We start from the raw sequence: 16,085 nt of genomic DNA on the forward strand, positions 1-16,085 counted from the left end.
CACATCTCAGCCTGTACTTCACCCACCTGCAGAGCATCTCCAGGGCCTTTTTTTTCCTTAAATGCCAGAGTAATCCCACCCAGATCAGTGATCCATGGACCTGCTGTATTGAGTGTGAGAGCATGGGAACTTACATGCAATTGCGGAGAGGCTCCGGGGAAGTGCCTCAGCTCTGCCTCTTACCAGTGAGGTCCTGTGCTCAGAATAGGTCTTCCCAGAGGCAAACTCTCCCACCACAGCCTAGTATGCCTGATTACATCAACAACACCCCCCATGCTCCCTCCTTCTCCCCCCACAATGCAGTGAGTCTTGCAGGCTGCAAGAGGAAGATCTGGAGGTGTCTGATGGAGTCAAGCTGCTCTAAGAAGTGCTCCAGGAAACACTGCAAGGACAAGTGCCTCCTGGGGTGGGATGTGGGGAGAAAGGAGACCACAGGACTCCATGCTTTGTCTTGTGGACTCATCCACTGCTATTAGTTTTGCTTCTCCATGAAGCAAAGCCACTGGGACCCTAAGTCATAGAATCATAGAAGCATTAAGGTTGGTGTGTGAACAGCCCAGCCAGGCCCTTGGGTGAGCAGTATCTGCCTCTGTCTTGGCACACAGTATGTCAGAAGTTTGACTGAACACAGCCAGTTTTCTTGTCAAGTGTTTTGGACAAGCCAGCGAAGTCCCCCCAGGCAACATTCATCCCTGCCATAGTCTTATGTTGAGGTACATTGCCAGTTTAGGGATGTCCTGATTTATGTTTTCTAGACAGTCTTCATGAGATAAAACACTACAGCCCTTTATTAAAATAAGAAAACCCAAAAGCTAAAGAGCAGAGCAGATTTTGTTTTGGAGCGTCCAGAGGTCTGACTGAGAAACAAGGAGCTCACGCAAAGCTGTTGGATGCTGGAGCGCTCTGTCCTGCTTCCAGGCAGTTTTGAACCATAGGTTGCTTTTGTGGGCCCACATCTTCTCCAAGGAATGGAGGTTGCTCTTCTGTGCTCAAAGTAGAAGACTCAACAGCACAACAGTCCAAAGTTGTTGCTAACTCACAGTGCTGACGAGCCAGGCATGCACAGAGCTGTGCTAGAAAGAAAGAATAAGAAGATGGAGAATGGAGGAAATGGGTGCTGCAGATGGTGTAGTCCACAAAAAAGATTGCTGCTTTAACATCCAGCTCTGTGTGATTCAAGGTGCTTTCTGATGTGATCAGTGCACAGGGGCAGCAATTAGCACGGGGGTGAAATGGAATAGTAGAAACATGTTCAGTTTCTTTGCTTCTGTATAAAGGTATGTATGAAGGCAAACGACGCAGTAACAATACGACTTTAACATCAGCCACTCTAGATGTATGGTATAGTACTGAACAAGAGAAAAGACTGATTCTTTTGCCATTAGCACTGAATTTACTACCGCGCGATGCCACCATTCATAAGCAAAAAGAGAATCAGGTCATTTTGTGCTCATTAATGGCAGCTCTTGGCACAAGCTGTGTGCTCCTGCTGGCCTAAGATTCCCAGAAGTAATTTTACATTCATTTTCATCTTGCAGGAAGAAGAGCCCAGTTGCTTAAGGGCTTACCTGCAACAAGCATGGTTGAAGAAAATGCAGCAGCTGGTGTTTTGGTTTATACCTTTAATGTAACTGTTTCTCCACTGTCTTCTGAAGGGGTTGCAATACTTCCGACCATAGTAAATTCAAAACCACTTACAGACGCTTTTGATATTGAATCAAAAGGAGATCTCGAATACAGGGTGAGTTTTACGTTTAGCCTGAGCAACGTTCAGTCACGTAGGCCGATGCTTCCTGGCTTACTGAGCACTGACAGCGCACAGTGACTCATCTTTTAATCAGAAAAGAGTTGCAAATGCAAACTGTGGTGGTATTTGGACATTCTGTAACAGATGTGACAAATTAATAACAACGATTATAATTTTTAATTGCATCTAGGCAAAACCCACCTATCCCAATAATTACACTTATTCTGTCATAGTAAAAAACTTGATTTTTGGAAAATAAGAGGTGAAGAAGGACATACAGAACCTGCTTCTGTTTTGAGGATTTGTCCATAGTTTTTTAATTTATATGAAGTCATTGTGAATTTAAGGTGGCTTAGTTAAACCACACACAGCTTCTGTTTAGCCACTCTCACCTAGAATTAAAATGAATTTGACTCCCAAAATAAAATAAGCTGAGTCAGGTCAAAGTCGTATTTAATTCTGAACAAAGGCTGTGACACATGAGGAAGTTATCTTGAGGTTAGAAGTTATCACACTTCCACACATCTGTGATCTATTTCTGGCTGTTGCGTGCTCTTGTCCTATGGCAAAGGCAAATTCTATTACTTCAGGGTAATTTTCATTGCTGGATAAATTAGCAAGTATTAGCTCACATTTGTCACCGGCAATGAGTGTTCAGACACATGATAACTTGTCATCCCGTTGTAACTGGCTTGTATGTCTGAGCCTGAACAGTGACACTGAGGTGTGCCTTTAAAAGATATGGATAGACGCTGAGTAGAGACTTACAAAGTTAATTTGAATACATTTTTCGGGGTGTTTCCAAGGAAGTTCAGGTTTTCACAGAACTGATAAAAGGGCTCTTTTCTTGCTCTCTTTGCTGGTCTTTCTGGGATAAAATGTGGGGAAAGTAAGACCGTGAGCCTAGGCAGTTGCGGCTCATTGATCCAACCTGCCTGGGGGAGCTGCTCCCACCCCCACGCTCCCACTCCCAGCAGAGTACCCAGCTCAGTTCTGCCACCTCTGCTGGTTCTTTAGCTGTTCCCCAGACAGATCCATGAAATGGTCAAAAAAACTCTCCACAAAGCGCTCTTTCACCTGTGAAGCGTAGGATGTGGCTGCACGAACACCTGAACTGGCTCAGCTGAGGAGATGTAACAGGCAGATGGAAATGGATATGTCCCTTAAGGCGGCTTTGCTGACAGTGAATTCCTCATGTGGGACTCCCTTCCTGGGCTGTAGTTTGGCATTTCGAATTAAAGCTATCCCTTCTGCTGCAAAACATAGCCCTTTTTTATACCTGCTTGTTCCTGTCCCATGCCACTCTACACTGTGCAGCACAAGCATTTTATGTTGCTGCTTGTTTAGTGGGACTGACAAATTAATCTGGAGGAAAAACAACCCTGCAAATAGATGCAAAGTCTGTCATTGATTTTTTTCATGGCAGGGATGATGGAGAAATTCTTGTTCTAGCACAGTGCAGAGAGTGACACAAGGATGAAAATGAATGGCCAAGAAAGGGGAGTTTTAGTCCCCTTTTAATCCCCCAAGGCTGGGGACTGCTTCTTCCAAAGTGCCAGTCTGTATCCATTTCATACCACAGGCCCATTACCAGAATGGCCTCTGAGGACTTTGTATGTCTTCCTTGAACTGCGGTTGTTTTCAGGGTTTCCTAACTTACTCGCAGGACTGAAATCAAGAAGTTGGGCCAGTGAATATCCGTCATGAGAAAATGATAAGGAAAGCTACATACAAATTCTGCAAACTAGCAGCTGAGAGCTAGTTACGACTTGTAAGGCGAGGATAAATACATGAGTGTCCTTAGTTCAATTACTTGATGAGCATTGCTACTTTTAATTATTTATGCTATGTTGTAGCAAATTAGTACAATATTGCACAGAAGTAATGTGATCCAAAACGAGATACCTACCTACTGCCATTAAATCTCTGCTAAGCTATAGAAAAAGGAAGTATTTAATGTATGAATTATGGGGTTTGCAGATTAGCTAAGTACCTGTTAGCACAGGCTCGTCTGTATTTATGAAGCACATTTACTCCTGTTGCAGCAAGCCAAAGCAATATCACATTTCTTGATATGTTTTGAGATTTCTGAGAAAGTCCTGGTTTCTGAGATCTGAGATCTGAGCCCTGCCCATTCCTCCTCACCTGACTCTTGTCTGAAGAATCCCACAGGCAGAAGATGTGTTGAATGCATTAAAACATAGTGCTGCCTGAAACTACGTCGATGCTGTTAGTGATGCTCCCTCTGCAACCCGGGAGTGAAGGGGGGAGCAGGGATCAGTGAAATTCTCAGGTGGAACGAGGGGTAGACAGTTATGGGGTGACTCTAGACCCCATAATGAAGTCCAGACCCCATTCACGAAGTCTGCAGCTGCTTCACGTGTGTACAGTGCTTCCTTTGTCATTCAGCATTGCTCCTACCTGGAGAAGCGGTGAGCTCTGGCTCACAGCCCGTGCCAGTGGCAAGCTGTTCGCAAAAGCAACCCACAAAGAGGCCATCTAGATTCCCATCTTCACTTGCAAGGTCTCTATAAAGCAGGGTGGAAGATGTGTATTTAGGCAGTCTGGCTGTAGTTACGACACCAATGAAAATATTTGGCTGTGAACTGGAGGGATAATCCCCAGAGCACATAAATTCTGCTTAGAATTGGACAGTTGCTCATTTTGAATTCATTGCATCTGTTTACAGTATTTAGATCTCCAGCAAACATTCATTTTGGAGAACAACCTTCCCATTGGCATTACAAGCTTTTGTAGCATGTTTTTTCTGAGTTAGCGTCACTTTTATGGGAAACTTCTATTTGCACAATATAGGAGAGAAGGAGACCATCCAGGACACCGTTGTTTTCTCCTGCAGTATTGTAACAAAAAGATCCACAAGGTTCCGGAGAGCAGCTGTTTTACAGACCAGAAGGCATAAAATGCTTGTGCTTCTGTTCACTCTCCTCCAACTGTCTTTCTTAATTGGCTCTATTTTGGCTTCTGTCTTCTAATTGTGCTGACATCACTTTTGCATTTGTCCTCTGGCCATGGCATCTCATCTAAAATCAAAGATTTATTTCATCATTCTCCTTTGCATCCTCCCCAGGCTCCTCCACTCTGCAGTATTGTGAATGCACTGACACTCTCCTTGCTACACACACTTGTGAGCCCCAATTCTTCTCCTTCTCCAGTTCTACAGCATCCCTGCTGCTGGTATTCAAGCTTCAGAGATTTTTAGCTACACAGCAAATTTAACAGTCACCTTTTCCTTTCTGGGCCAAGAAAGAAAAGTTCTTGTTTCTTTATTAGTTTCAGCAGTGAAGACCATGGCATACAACTTTCACCATCCTGCTGTTGCTCTGGACTTACCCTAAATCCAAAATGAATGTATTTAATTTTTTTTTTTCATGGAATTTCAGTCTTATGCTTGCGCATCTTCTGTGTTAAGAGTTGGTGCGCAGAGCTGGAAGTCTTTAAAAAAAAAACCCAAAGCAAACGTTTGCCTTACCAATCTTACAAAATGTAAGGCCTATTTTATTTTTCAATTAGTTCAACATTTTCACCAAACAGTTCTACTCCCTCTCCCATACAGTGTGCTCGTGCAGCTCCCCTCTTTCTTTGGTTTCCTGCAAGTCGTCTCCCAGACCCAGCTTATACAAGGACGGGGCTGGTGCCTGCTAGACCTTAGTCTCCTGCCCTCACACTCCTTATTGCAAGTAGAAGTTTCTCCCCCCTCATCCTCCTAACTCACAGAAATAGTGAAGCTGCCCTTGTGTCTTACAGGGCTTCCTCCCAGTTTTCAGTCTCATCCCACCTCGAGTGCTCCTGGAGCTTGGTGTGGAAAGGCGAGGACTTGACACAGACAAGTTCCTGCAATATGTAGTCCTGGCCTTGAAGGCAAAGCATTGCCTTTGAGGCAGGACGGCTCCTTCCAGGCTTTCTCCTCCTCAAGCTGTCCCTCACACAAAAGGTCCTTGAGTTGCTCCATGAAGCCACAACATTTTGGTCTTTCCATGCTGTTTCTCCCACATTTCTGCCACTGACAAGAAATGTGCCAGCAAGTAGAAGATGATCTAACATGCTCACCGCTTATTGATGGAAAGTCTCCCTTTACTTGTATTCATTCACTTGTATAGACCATAACTTATATCTCTTACATCATGTGCTAATAATAATTTTTCCTTTTCAGGTTGTTACCACTGGAAACCCTGTCCTGGATTATGAAACTATGCCAAAGAGCTTTGATTTACAGATTTTCGTTGAAGACACGGCTGGGAGAACCGACCTTAATGTACTGACTGTCCATGTAACAGATAAAAACGAACGTCCTGTATTTCGAGGAAATATGGCAATTCAAAGTAAGATAGTGGTGGTATTGGAAAGAATAATACTTGAAAAGATGACATCAGATTAAAAAAAGCCCTGTAGCTGCGCACAGTGCCTGTAGCTAAAGTGGTCTAAGCATTTTCCTTCAGGAAAACAAGGGAGCAGCAGGACACTGGTTTTATCAGAGCTTTATTTTGCACAAATATTTGGTATGCTTCATCTCTGGAAATGCCCTTTTAATTTTCTTGAAGCTTTGACCAAAAATGATTTAACCATTTTGAAGCACTTGAAGAATTATAAGGGAAAAAAAGGGGTTTATACCAATAAATTTATATGTTCTTTTTTTGATGAGATAAATAACTATCTAGAGGTATGCCTTAGAAACTTGAAGTTTTCTGGGGATATAACTACTGAGTATGGGCATGTGTTTCAGTAGTTTGTTGAAAACTGGACTGATTTGGAGAAGCAAGATAAATTTAAATTAGTGTATACTGTGTATGTGCAAGAATTTCTGAGGGAAAATGATAAAAACATTGCTTTGCCAATGTTCTACACCTGCATATTGCATTGCACCTGCACGTGAGAAATTAAGTGGGAAATCAGTTTAAGAGTGAGATCTCGGAGACTGTGATTTGTGGTGGTGCAAATGGAAAGAGGCAAAGGGTTCAGGCTCCTGCCTGGCGCAGATGGCCTTAGCCAGGTTTGCTTTTCAGACCACTGGCAAAGGTGCAACAGGGAGGAGTTTGCAGTAGACTCAGGAATGAGGCTGGAGTGTCTGGACCCCGGCCGTCGGTGCAAGGCTTTGCATGCCATGCAGTACCTAATACAAGTGACAATGCCATCAATCAGAAGGACGGGAAATAGCTGCCTTACTCTCTGAGCAATCTTATCTTGTTTATTCACCAGTGAGAGGAACCTGGAAGAATTGTACCATGAGGCGACAGAGTATAGCGACGTATTTATTATGTGTTCACACACAGACAGAACAGTTCAGGGTGTGCGTAAAAATATGCTCTTATTAGTTCATGAGGTACTGAGAGCCTGGTTTTGAGCCTTGATATTCTAACAGCATGTATGGAAGAGCAGTCAACAATTCAATATTAAATTTTTTTTTCTGTGGAGAAAAGCTGGACATGAGCCGGCAATGTGCGCTGGCAGCCCAGAAGGCCAAACCTGGGCTGCACCAAAAGCAGCGTGGCCAGCAGGGCAAGGGAGGGGATTCTGCCCCTCTGCTCTGCTCTGCTTTGGTGAGACCTCACCTGCAGTGCTGCGTCCAGCTCTGGAGCCCTCAGCACAAGAAGGACATGGACCTGTTGGAGCGGGTCCAGAGGAGGGCCACAAAAATGATCCAAGGGCTGGAGCACCTCTCCTGTGAGGACAGGCTGAGGGAGTTGGGCTTGTTCAGCCTGGACGAGAGAAGGCTGTGGGCAGACCTTATTGCGGCCTTTCAGCACTTAAAGGGGGCCTATAGGAAAGATGGGGAAAATCTTTTTATCAGAGCTAGTTGTGACAGGACAAGGGGTAATGGTTTTAAACTAAAACAGGGTAGGTTTAGACTAGATATAAAGAAAAAATTCTTTACAATGGGTTGCCCAGAGAGGTACTGGAGGCCCCATCCCTGGAAGCATTCAAGGCCAGGTTGGACGGGGCTCTGAGCAACCTGATCGAGTTAGCGGTGCCCCTGCTCATTGCAGTGGGGCTGGATGATCTTTAGGGTCCCTTCCTACCCAAAGTATTCTATGATTCTATCTGAAAATATCAAACTGTGATCCGTTCATGGCAGGTGTTTGGAGCTGGCTGCTGACCCCCCTGGTCTGGACTAGCGGCAGCATTACACCGGCTGCGACTCGCAGCCCTTGGAGCGGTCAGGGGCGCAGCGTGGCTGCAGCCTCGGCTTCTGCTTGCTGCAGAGGGCAGGGCTTGTCTGCCCGGACGGGTTCAGCCCAGGCCGGCTCCAATGCTCAAATCCAGCTCGCTTCACTAATGCCTCCGAAGCACGTTGACGTTCCTGCTTCCATACAATACTTAGTTTGTAAAGCAAATTAGCTTCCCCTGGGGAAGAGGCTGTGTCATCTTCGCAGCGTAGCTGGTGCCTTGCATATCATGGGTGCTGCTGGAATCTAATAATAATTAAATGTGACACTTCAGGGGATTGGCACAGCATGAAGCACATTCTACGTGGGAGCTTGTTACAAATAAGTGCATCAGCTTAACTCTCAGCTAGAGCTGCCATAAATTGGTGAGCACAGATGTCTGATCTGTCTAACCGTGTGGCTTTAGTTAACAGTACCGGCTACAATTAGACACTAATTGCGCATTCGCTGGTTATGAAAAAGCATCTCCCTCTCATTAAACTTTATATTCATATTGTTGTCCTCTGGGAACAACTCATTACACTGCTCTGGGATTCCCACTGCTCTGATGAGAATCAGCAGTCAGCAGGGGTCACAGTGGAAATTAATAGTCCAGAAACAGCAGGTCCAGCAGACACAAAAGGGCATAAAGCAAATAATGTGATCTAAAGATCTGTTGTTCTGTTAATCACTACACCCAAGGAGAGCTAAGCCCCTTGCCAGTGGCCCAGTACGGGATGGCCCAGCTGTGAGAATTCCTGACATGGGAAGAAATATGCCTTGCACTGAATTAGCACCCTTAATGAGGCAAAAATTGAAGTCAGCACAGACCATCCACTGTTTATTTACCTCGCAGGTGTAAAGGAAAAGCAGAAATTAAGAGGAAAGGCTCTGAGGTCTTCTGGCAGGGGGTGGACAGGGAGGGGATGGCGATGAGGAGCTTGCACAGGGCTACGTTCTCCCCAGCAGCATTGTAAAGAAAGACACCGCTGTAGCCCAAATGCATCATTTTACTCCATACCCTGTGAGCAGCTCAAGACTGGCGATATGTGAAGATCAGTCTTTCTCCAGAAAGCACAACTCATATTGCAGCTCACAGTGACGGCTGCCTGTTTACAGGTAGGCAATTGGTTTCTTTTTATCTTTTGAGTGTTTGTGCTCTTTGTGATGGTTTTGGAATGACCCTTGTGACGTGAGAAGATGCAGCAGGCAGTAACAGGTCTGGACAGCTTCGGTGTATCACTATGTTTGCTGCTGTGTCCTTTATTCTTACCCAATTAACACTGAGTACACTTATATCCATGCAGCTGTGACAATCTATGTCTTGGAACGAACACCTCTGGGACGCATTTACCAAGTTGATGCAGCTGATCCTGAGAAAGCTGAACTCAAAGTAAGTTGTATTAAAGAAAAAAAACACCAAAGATGATGTAATCCACTGTATCTGAAATGCTAATTGCCAGCATCTTTCAACAACTTACTTCCTCATCAGGAACAGGAAAAGGTTTAGTTAGGAAAAAAGAAGCATTTTCAATAATAAACTAAGAAAACCCAGCCTTGATGTTTGGACACAAATTGTATTTTGAGTTCTCAGCCCTCCAAAATTAAGGGATATTGAAGGCAGAGTTTGATATAGTTAATCAGAGATACAGTAGAAATTGTGTCTCTTTTTTTTTTTTTAATGGCTTGCAAAACATTTCTTGTAGGTGAGAGTGACTAAGAGTAAATAAAACTTTTAGCCTTCTGTATTGCAATGTAAGTTCTTTTAAATGAGACAGTAAGGAAATCGCTTACAAGGCAACCGAATCTCAGCTTTTTGACAATCCCAGGGCAAATTGTGACCTTCAGTTAAGAAAATGTGTCAGCTGATCTGAAAATACTCCTGGTATCAGCAAAAATTTCTGGAAAGTGATAAGTTTGTTTGCAGACAGGAGAAAAGCGACTGCACTTACCTAAGAATTGTGTTGTAGCTTTGCTTCATTGGCTTTGGCTTTATAAAACACAGCACATCCAAGAACTGAACCTGAAGAGGCTACTTCCATGTGTAGCGTTATTCAAGAGAGCAATTACCCTGGAGTCCGTCCGCAGGCTTTGCCCAGTCAAACCACCAAGCCTGAGCTGGTGAGGAGGGAAGCAGAGGCCCGGGGTTTAGCTCTGCTTTGTTTCCAAAAGCAGCGGCAGTGAGTTCCACGCACCTTCTAAGCCCTGATAAAGCTCTGGCATAATAAGAAGCTGCAAACATAGAAATGCTGGGCAACAGGTGAAATAATAATCTGGAGAGGGAATTTAGAAAAGGTCAACTGGCAAAAAAATAGTTAAAAGAACTGTGATCACCTACCTGCTTTTTTAAAAGCAATTTCAATTAAATCTATCACGGCGGGAGGCAAGTTGTTTCACTCAGTTCTCTGTACCTCCTGTATTTTTTTCAAAAGGCAACACAAGAGCAGTTGCATCCCCTGGACCAGATCCGCTCAGTGGATTTTGCAGATAACTTGTACAGTGCATGACCCTCTGATGTTGCATGCTTCAGACTTTAGGAGTATTATGAACACCTGCATTAGCAAAGGAAATGTTCTTGAGAGCTTTTTGGTGATGGCCTGGCAGGGGTACGTGGATGATCGCAGGGAGGACGTGGTGGGCGCGTGGTAGCTACCCCACAGCCATGGGAATCGGGGTGCTGCCTTTCTCCCTGCTGCTTAGGGTGTCAGGGTGCTCGGGTCCCTCCCGCACCCGTGCACTGGCGTGGTGCCCATGTGTGCCGTGCAACGCACAACGTGGCTGCCGCTACGCACCACCGCTGAACAGCCACGGTGACACCAAGCTGTTGCAAACACCTTTCAGCCTCACACCCTCACATGAGGGTACTCCATGAAAGTCCACTCTCCCCTTCTTGGCTTCTCCCATCATCTGGACCCCTAAACTTCATTGCCTCCTGTGCAGCTTGTCTTACACCCCCCGGATCCAGCCTCACCCCTTCTCTTTTCCTTGTGCATATACTTCTGGGGCCACCACAAAGCTGATTTTTGCCTACCATGCTGTGGCTCTGCTGGCTAGCCTCTATGTTAAATTCTCACTGCAGAGCTGGAATTCATGGAAGTAGAGAATAGTGTAGGCTTTAATGTAATTCAGTGTCTGTGAGCCCTTGCTGTTCAGCAAAGCATGTACAACCAAGTGAGAGCTGCTTCAGCTCAGACGATCAGGGCTTGTGCTGGCATCTGGATGTCAGCACATTTCGATACGCGCAGTTTTGAGGCAAATACTGTACTATAACTTGGCTGATTTTACAAAGCAAGGAATGAATGGAGGAATGTTTAAAGATAAAAAGACTAATTTCTTGTGGTCTTCATTTCAGTATTCACTGCTCCCTGCAACAGTGCCATTCCTCATCTTGGAAAGCGGAGCCATTTTTTCCACAAAAGAGTTTGATTATGAGAAAGATCCACACAGGTGAGAGTGTATGTTATTCACATGGTCTGTTAGCTTATGGTAGGCAGAGAAATGCTTTCCTACATAGCCACAGAACTATTCTTGTTTTGTTTTCTTATTTAACAGTTACTTTTTAAATATAACAGTGACAGATCCAGGCGGGCTGAACTCAACTAAAACAGTGAATATAAAGATAATTAACATCAACGATGAAGTACCTTACTTTACCACGTGAGTGAAAAACTTTCATTGTACTCAAAAAGTAGATGTTTTCCCAGCTTTACTGCTTTGGCACCAATGGGAGGGTGTAGCATAAGGGCAAGTAAATATAACAACAAAATACTACTGAAAACAGTGTTTTCATTTTGTTATGATTTCTGTTCTTTTACTGGAAAGCTTTGCCCTCATTTCCCTCTTTTATTCTTATTTATATTCGTAATAGTTTCAAGTTTTCCAGGCTCTGCCTTCATGCTAAGAACAGCCAAACAAGCTTGTTGTACTTGTTAGCATTCAGAGAGGTTACAGCTATGCAAAGACCTTTATAGACAAGCTCAGACAAGGAGATGAATCTTACCCCGTGTGAATACAATCATATAGAATTTACCCTTCATGCAGATGTGCATTTCACCATAATGACGCTTATTCATGCAGAAATGTCTAGACATACAAAGGTCTCACTTTTGATCTGTCTTCCTCTTCTTTGCAGATGCTTACACTTGTAAACAATCCTGGTAATCTTTGAAACGTTGTTGTCTCTTACTGTGTCATAAGCAGGAAATTGTGTCATAACACACAAGTCAGAAATAGGTTTTGAGGACTAACGGAGTTTTAGTTGGAACCAGGAATATTGTTGAAAATTTGGAAAAATGGGAAGGAATACACATGTGCCACCAGCAGGCTATTTGGTGGTAGAAAGCACGATGGACGATTGTTGCTGAAGCAGGAGCTTGACAATTATTGCAGTCGATCCGCTTCTGGTGTTGACTTATCTTTGTCACTTGCATGAGGCACCGATCAGATTCAAGACACTCTCTTTATGTCTCCTGATCCTGAGGCTCTACGAGGTCCCTGCTGAGAATATTGATGATGGCTGCCCTCCTGCCACCTAGGCAAAGGAGAAGATAATGTAGTACCTGGGCCATGCCAAGAGGTTTCCAGCCACTTGTTTGGAGCAATCTTCTGGGTGCTTTGCGTTGCCAGAGCAATGCATGGCTCCTGGGCTGGGGCCAAGGATCTGGGCCTTGCTGGGTAAAGGGGTGGAGAATCTGAAGAAACAGAAGAACAAAATGTTAGAAAAAGACATGGATTTTTTTGTTGTTGCTGCTACTTCATGTCTGCAATAATTCATAAGTTTAACAGCTCGCTCCATGTTACTGTACTGCTACAAGCAGGAGGAGTCCTCTTCCCAGCACCAACATTTGCACATTGTGCTCTAGACTGATTATTTCCTCCAAATGTTGCCATTTCTGTTTATTTATCCTTACGTCTGGAATGCTAAAGGAGCTCTTTTAAATATTTATCTACTTGTTCGAATTAGTGAAAGCTTGCAGTGACTTGAACATCCGCAACACCTAAGGTCTAAGATGCAGTTCTCATATGGCACAGATAAGGCCTGGTATTTGAATCTTCTCCCTTTTAGATTGACACTACAGACCAAAAAGAGCAGCTCAGTTTGTAAAGAACTTTAGATTAAATTACACTTTGTGAGCTGTCCTCAGTATGCACATGTACAGCGTCTCCCCTGCCAAAATGTGAGCTGCATGCTGGGGCTACGTACTTTCTGACACTGTAATAATTAGTGCTGGGATGGGAGCTGGGAAAACTTGACGAGTTAGCAAACCTTCTTTACTTTCTCCCGATCAAAGCTGTCAAGAACTTCAAGAGTTTCAAAGGGTCTTTTAAATTGTTCCCATATTTTCTCCCGATCAAAGCTGTCAAGAACAGAGTTTCAAAGGGTCTTTTAAATTGTTCCCATAGTAGATGCAAGCACATCTGGTTTTGGTGTTCACAACACTACATTGGCACTCAGCCTTTTGAAATTCTGGCTGTTAAAATCAATGGAAAACTTGCGGAGTCAGGAAAACAAAGGAGAAGACAAGAAAACAAACATACGCTTCCTTCGCAATTACATTGCAGTGCCTAAAAGGTCTGCTTGAACCATCCTGTAAAAAGCCACTGGCAAGTGGCAGGCACATGGACAACAGGACACAGCCCAGATGCAGCTGCATAGGAAGCGGCCCCAACTCCTCCGCAGCTGTACTAGTACTCAGTGCTATGGGGATGTGCTCAAAAACTTCCGAGTTCTTCCCAAGAGAGCCGGTGGGGACCAGACAATGGCCCGCGCAAGGCGCCGCGGGGCTGGCAGGGCTGTGAAGGTGGAGCTGCGGTGGGTTTGCTGTCCACAGAGAGGTCAGAGTTGTGGTCCCTGTGGGCACAGGGAGTTCCCTACTTTGAGCCAAAACCAGTTAGGGCTGTCCCTCCCCTATTCCCCAGCGATCAGAGAGGCATTTTGGGTTGACATTTTTGGTAGCAATGAAGGAGATCTGTTGTTATTTGTTTTGCTTCCGACTGACTCTGGAAGCAACAGGAGAATGAGAAAGGAAGAAATCCGGTGCCAAGAATGAGATAGAAACTTAATAAATACACTGACTTCACAGCCTCCCCAAACTCGTTGTTTACTTCTGGCTGTAAGTTAGGTGTTTTTACTGGGAAAACCCTATGCGATTTCTCCCCGGTATGCTTTCCTCCTTTCATATGAGCTGTCAAAACAGCTGAAGATGCTGTGTCTTCTTAACCATTTTTAAGATTGCGAGTGGAGACCTGGAGACATGGGATCTTCTGTTCCGTCTCTGCCATTCTCTGCTCCAGTTGCTAAGTGCCCCATGATATTGGTTTTCAGAGGACAACGAAGGGCTCATGCTTTCCTATGCTGGGAACTACAGACTGGTCAATTAACTAAGTGGCATAGGTGGCGTAGCAAGCTTAAAACAATCCTTCAAAAAGGATTCAGTCTTGAAACACACTTCTGATGTTTTTTTGAACTCTTGAGCACCTTCAACTCCCTTTGATTTCTTAGAAACAGGAGATGTTTGTATGTTTGCACGTGTTTCAGTAGAATAAGTCAGCCTTCATAAATTCCTTGCACAGTTTTTGTGTGCTTGTCCATGCCTGCTTTTCTATGTGGTTCAAGTACCATAACTGCATACCTGAGTACCCATGTGAACATGCAACTGCAACCATTATAAGCAATCCTGCACAACTGCCTGCCAGACTGTATCTGAGCTATAACAATCAATTAATTCATGGGAAATCTGGGAGCACTGGCATACTAAACAGCAGCAGTAAAGAACCATTTTCTCTATGTAAAATGAATCAGACAGATGTTGCTGGGAGTTTGGAGCACGTTCATCTGGTGGACACCCACAGGAGTGCTCTTCCCTGCCTCCACCTACTGCAGAGGCAACTCAGCTTTTTAGTAATACTGTTGTTCCCCCAAAGCCTCCAGCATTCATTCCAAATGATGATTAATTACATTGCTGCTTCTATTTTTGTTTTTCTCTTGCAAAATGAAGGAATTAAATCAAGTGGCTTTACAAGCTGGTGGCTCTGTAGGGAGATGGACTGCATGACTTAACAACCCCTTCCATCTTCAGCTTCCATGATTCTGTGAAAGTCAAATTGTTTTTACCGTGAAAAAGCTGCAAGGGAAGGACACTTACTTGTGCGTCTGTGGCATGCTTTAAGACCACATGTCATGCTTTAAAACCACACACCAGTTCAGCTCTTGCTACACGCCCAGCTGGCAGAACCAGTGACTGGGACATTTACCCTGGCATGCAAACAGCCGTCCCTGAGCCCCGCGTGGCTACAGCTCTGCTGCTACAGTTGGTGGCTTGGCTAAGCCTGGGATCAGCTGCTCTTGCAAACACAGATGGGCGCTTTGCTGAATTTGGTTTTATCTTGTAGCAAACAAAGAATCTACAGGATTCCAGAGGAGCAAAGCCCGGGCACCATCATTGCCAATATAACAGCTAGAGATCCTGATGATGAAGGCTCTCCCAGCCGGCTTTTCTACAGCATCCAGTCTTCTGACAGATATTTCTCCATAAATCCAGGTAAGACAAACAAAAATGTGGCTTCTGACATCCAAAAAAGAGAGCGGCTACTTTGGAGAAAATGTTTTTTTCCTTAGTTTTAAATTGACTTGCTTTATTCTGTGGCTATCCCTAGAAATAAGAAATGCTCAGTATGTTACTAGGGTCAAATTCTTCAGTCAGCTGACCAAGATATCTTGAAGAAAGTAGACTAAAGGTGACTTACTGACAAATATTGACTGATGGCTGGAGGGTGATGGTCCCTTGGGTGGAAGTAAGATTAGCTGCCTTCTTTTTAATCTCTGAGGACTGCAGTGACCCTTCCAGGGCTCTTGAAACAGCTGCACACAGTTAGGCCATAATGTCCTCTCTCCTGCCCGAAACCTGCTCTAGCGTTCAAGTGCACAGCAAATCTGCACATCAGCTTCATTGCTCGATTCATGACCCTCCCCAGGCAAGGCCATCCAAAAGATCAAGGCCATCCCTCATGCTGGTCCTGTCTCCCCATGCTCTCTGAGGTGCTTACACCAGTGCCCTGAGGTTTTTGCTCCAGGGCTGGCATTCGGTGACTGCTTTGCCCCTTGTCTGCTGTTGCTTTAGAACTGCTTATCACAGCTGTAAGAGGTGCCACACAGCACAGCGCTGTGGGGGATCAGG

At 44.6% G+C, this 16,085-nt stretch overlaps 1 protein-coding gene across 7 annotated transcripts in view; it reads left to right on the top strand.

Moving 5' to 3' along the window:
• CDHR3 (cadherin related family member 3) overlaps positions 1 to 16,085 on the top strand; it is a 64,300-nt gene that overhangs the window by 26,198 nt on the left and 22,017 nt on the right. For 5 of the 7 annotated variants that reach the window (XR_004842351.1, XM_035896853.1, XM_035896855.1 and 2 more), the window contains exons 3-8: positions 5,919 to 6,087; positions 8,941 to 9,027; positions 9,216 to 9,301; positions 11,261 to 11,355; positions 11,461 to 11,565; positions 15,301 to 15,449. Coding sequence is in view for 6 of the 7 variants with exons in the window: in XM_035896853.1 (XP_035752746.1) it covers positions 5,919 to 6,087; positions 8,941 to 9,027; positions 9,216 to 9,301; positions 11,261 to 11,355; positions 11,461 to 11,565; positions 15,301 to 15,449 (691 nt within the window). In the remaining variant the exon portion in view is untranslated. Of the gene's footprint in view, positions 1 to 1,538; positions 1,742 to 5,918; positions 6,088 to 8,940; positions 9,028 to 9,215; positions 9,302 to 11,260; positions 11,356 to 11,460; positions 11,566 to 15,300; positions 15,450 to 16,085 lie in introns of all 7 variants that reach the window. The other 2 variants (XM_035896854.1, XM_035896856.1) reach the window with 2 other exon arrangements.

Source organism: Egretta garzetta, unplaced genomic scaffold (genome assembly GCF_000687185.1).
Source record: "Egretta garzetta isolate BGI_Z169 unplaced genomic scaffold, ASM68718v1 scaffold156, whole genome shotgun sequence".
Taxonomy (NCBI): domain Eukaryota; kingdom Metazoa; phylum Chordata; class Aves; order Pelecaniformes; family Ardeidae; genus Egretta; species Egretta garzetta.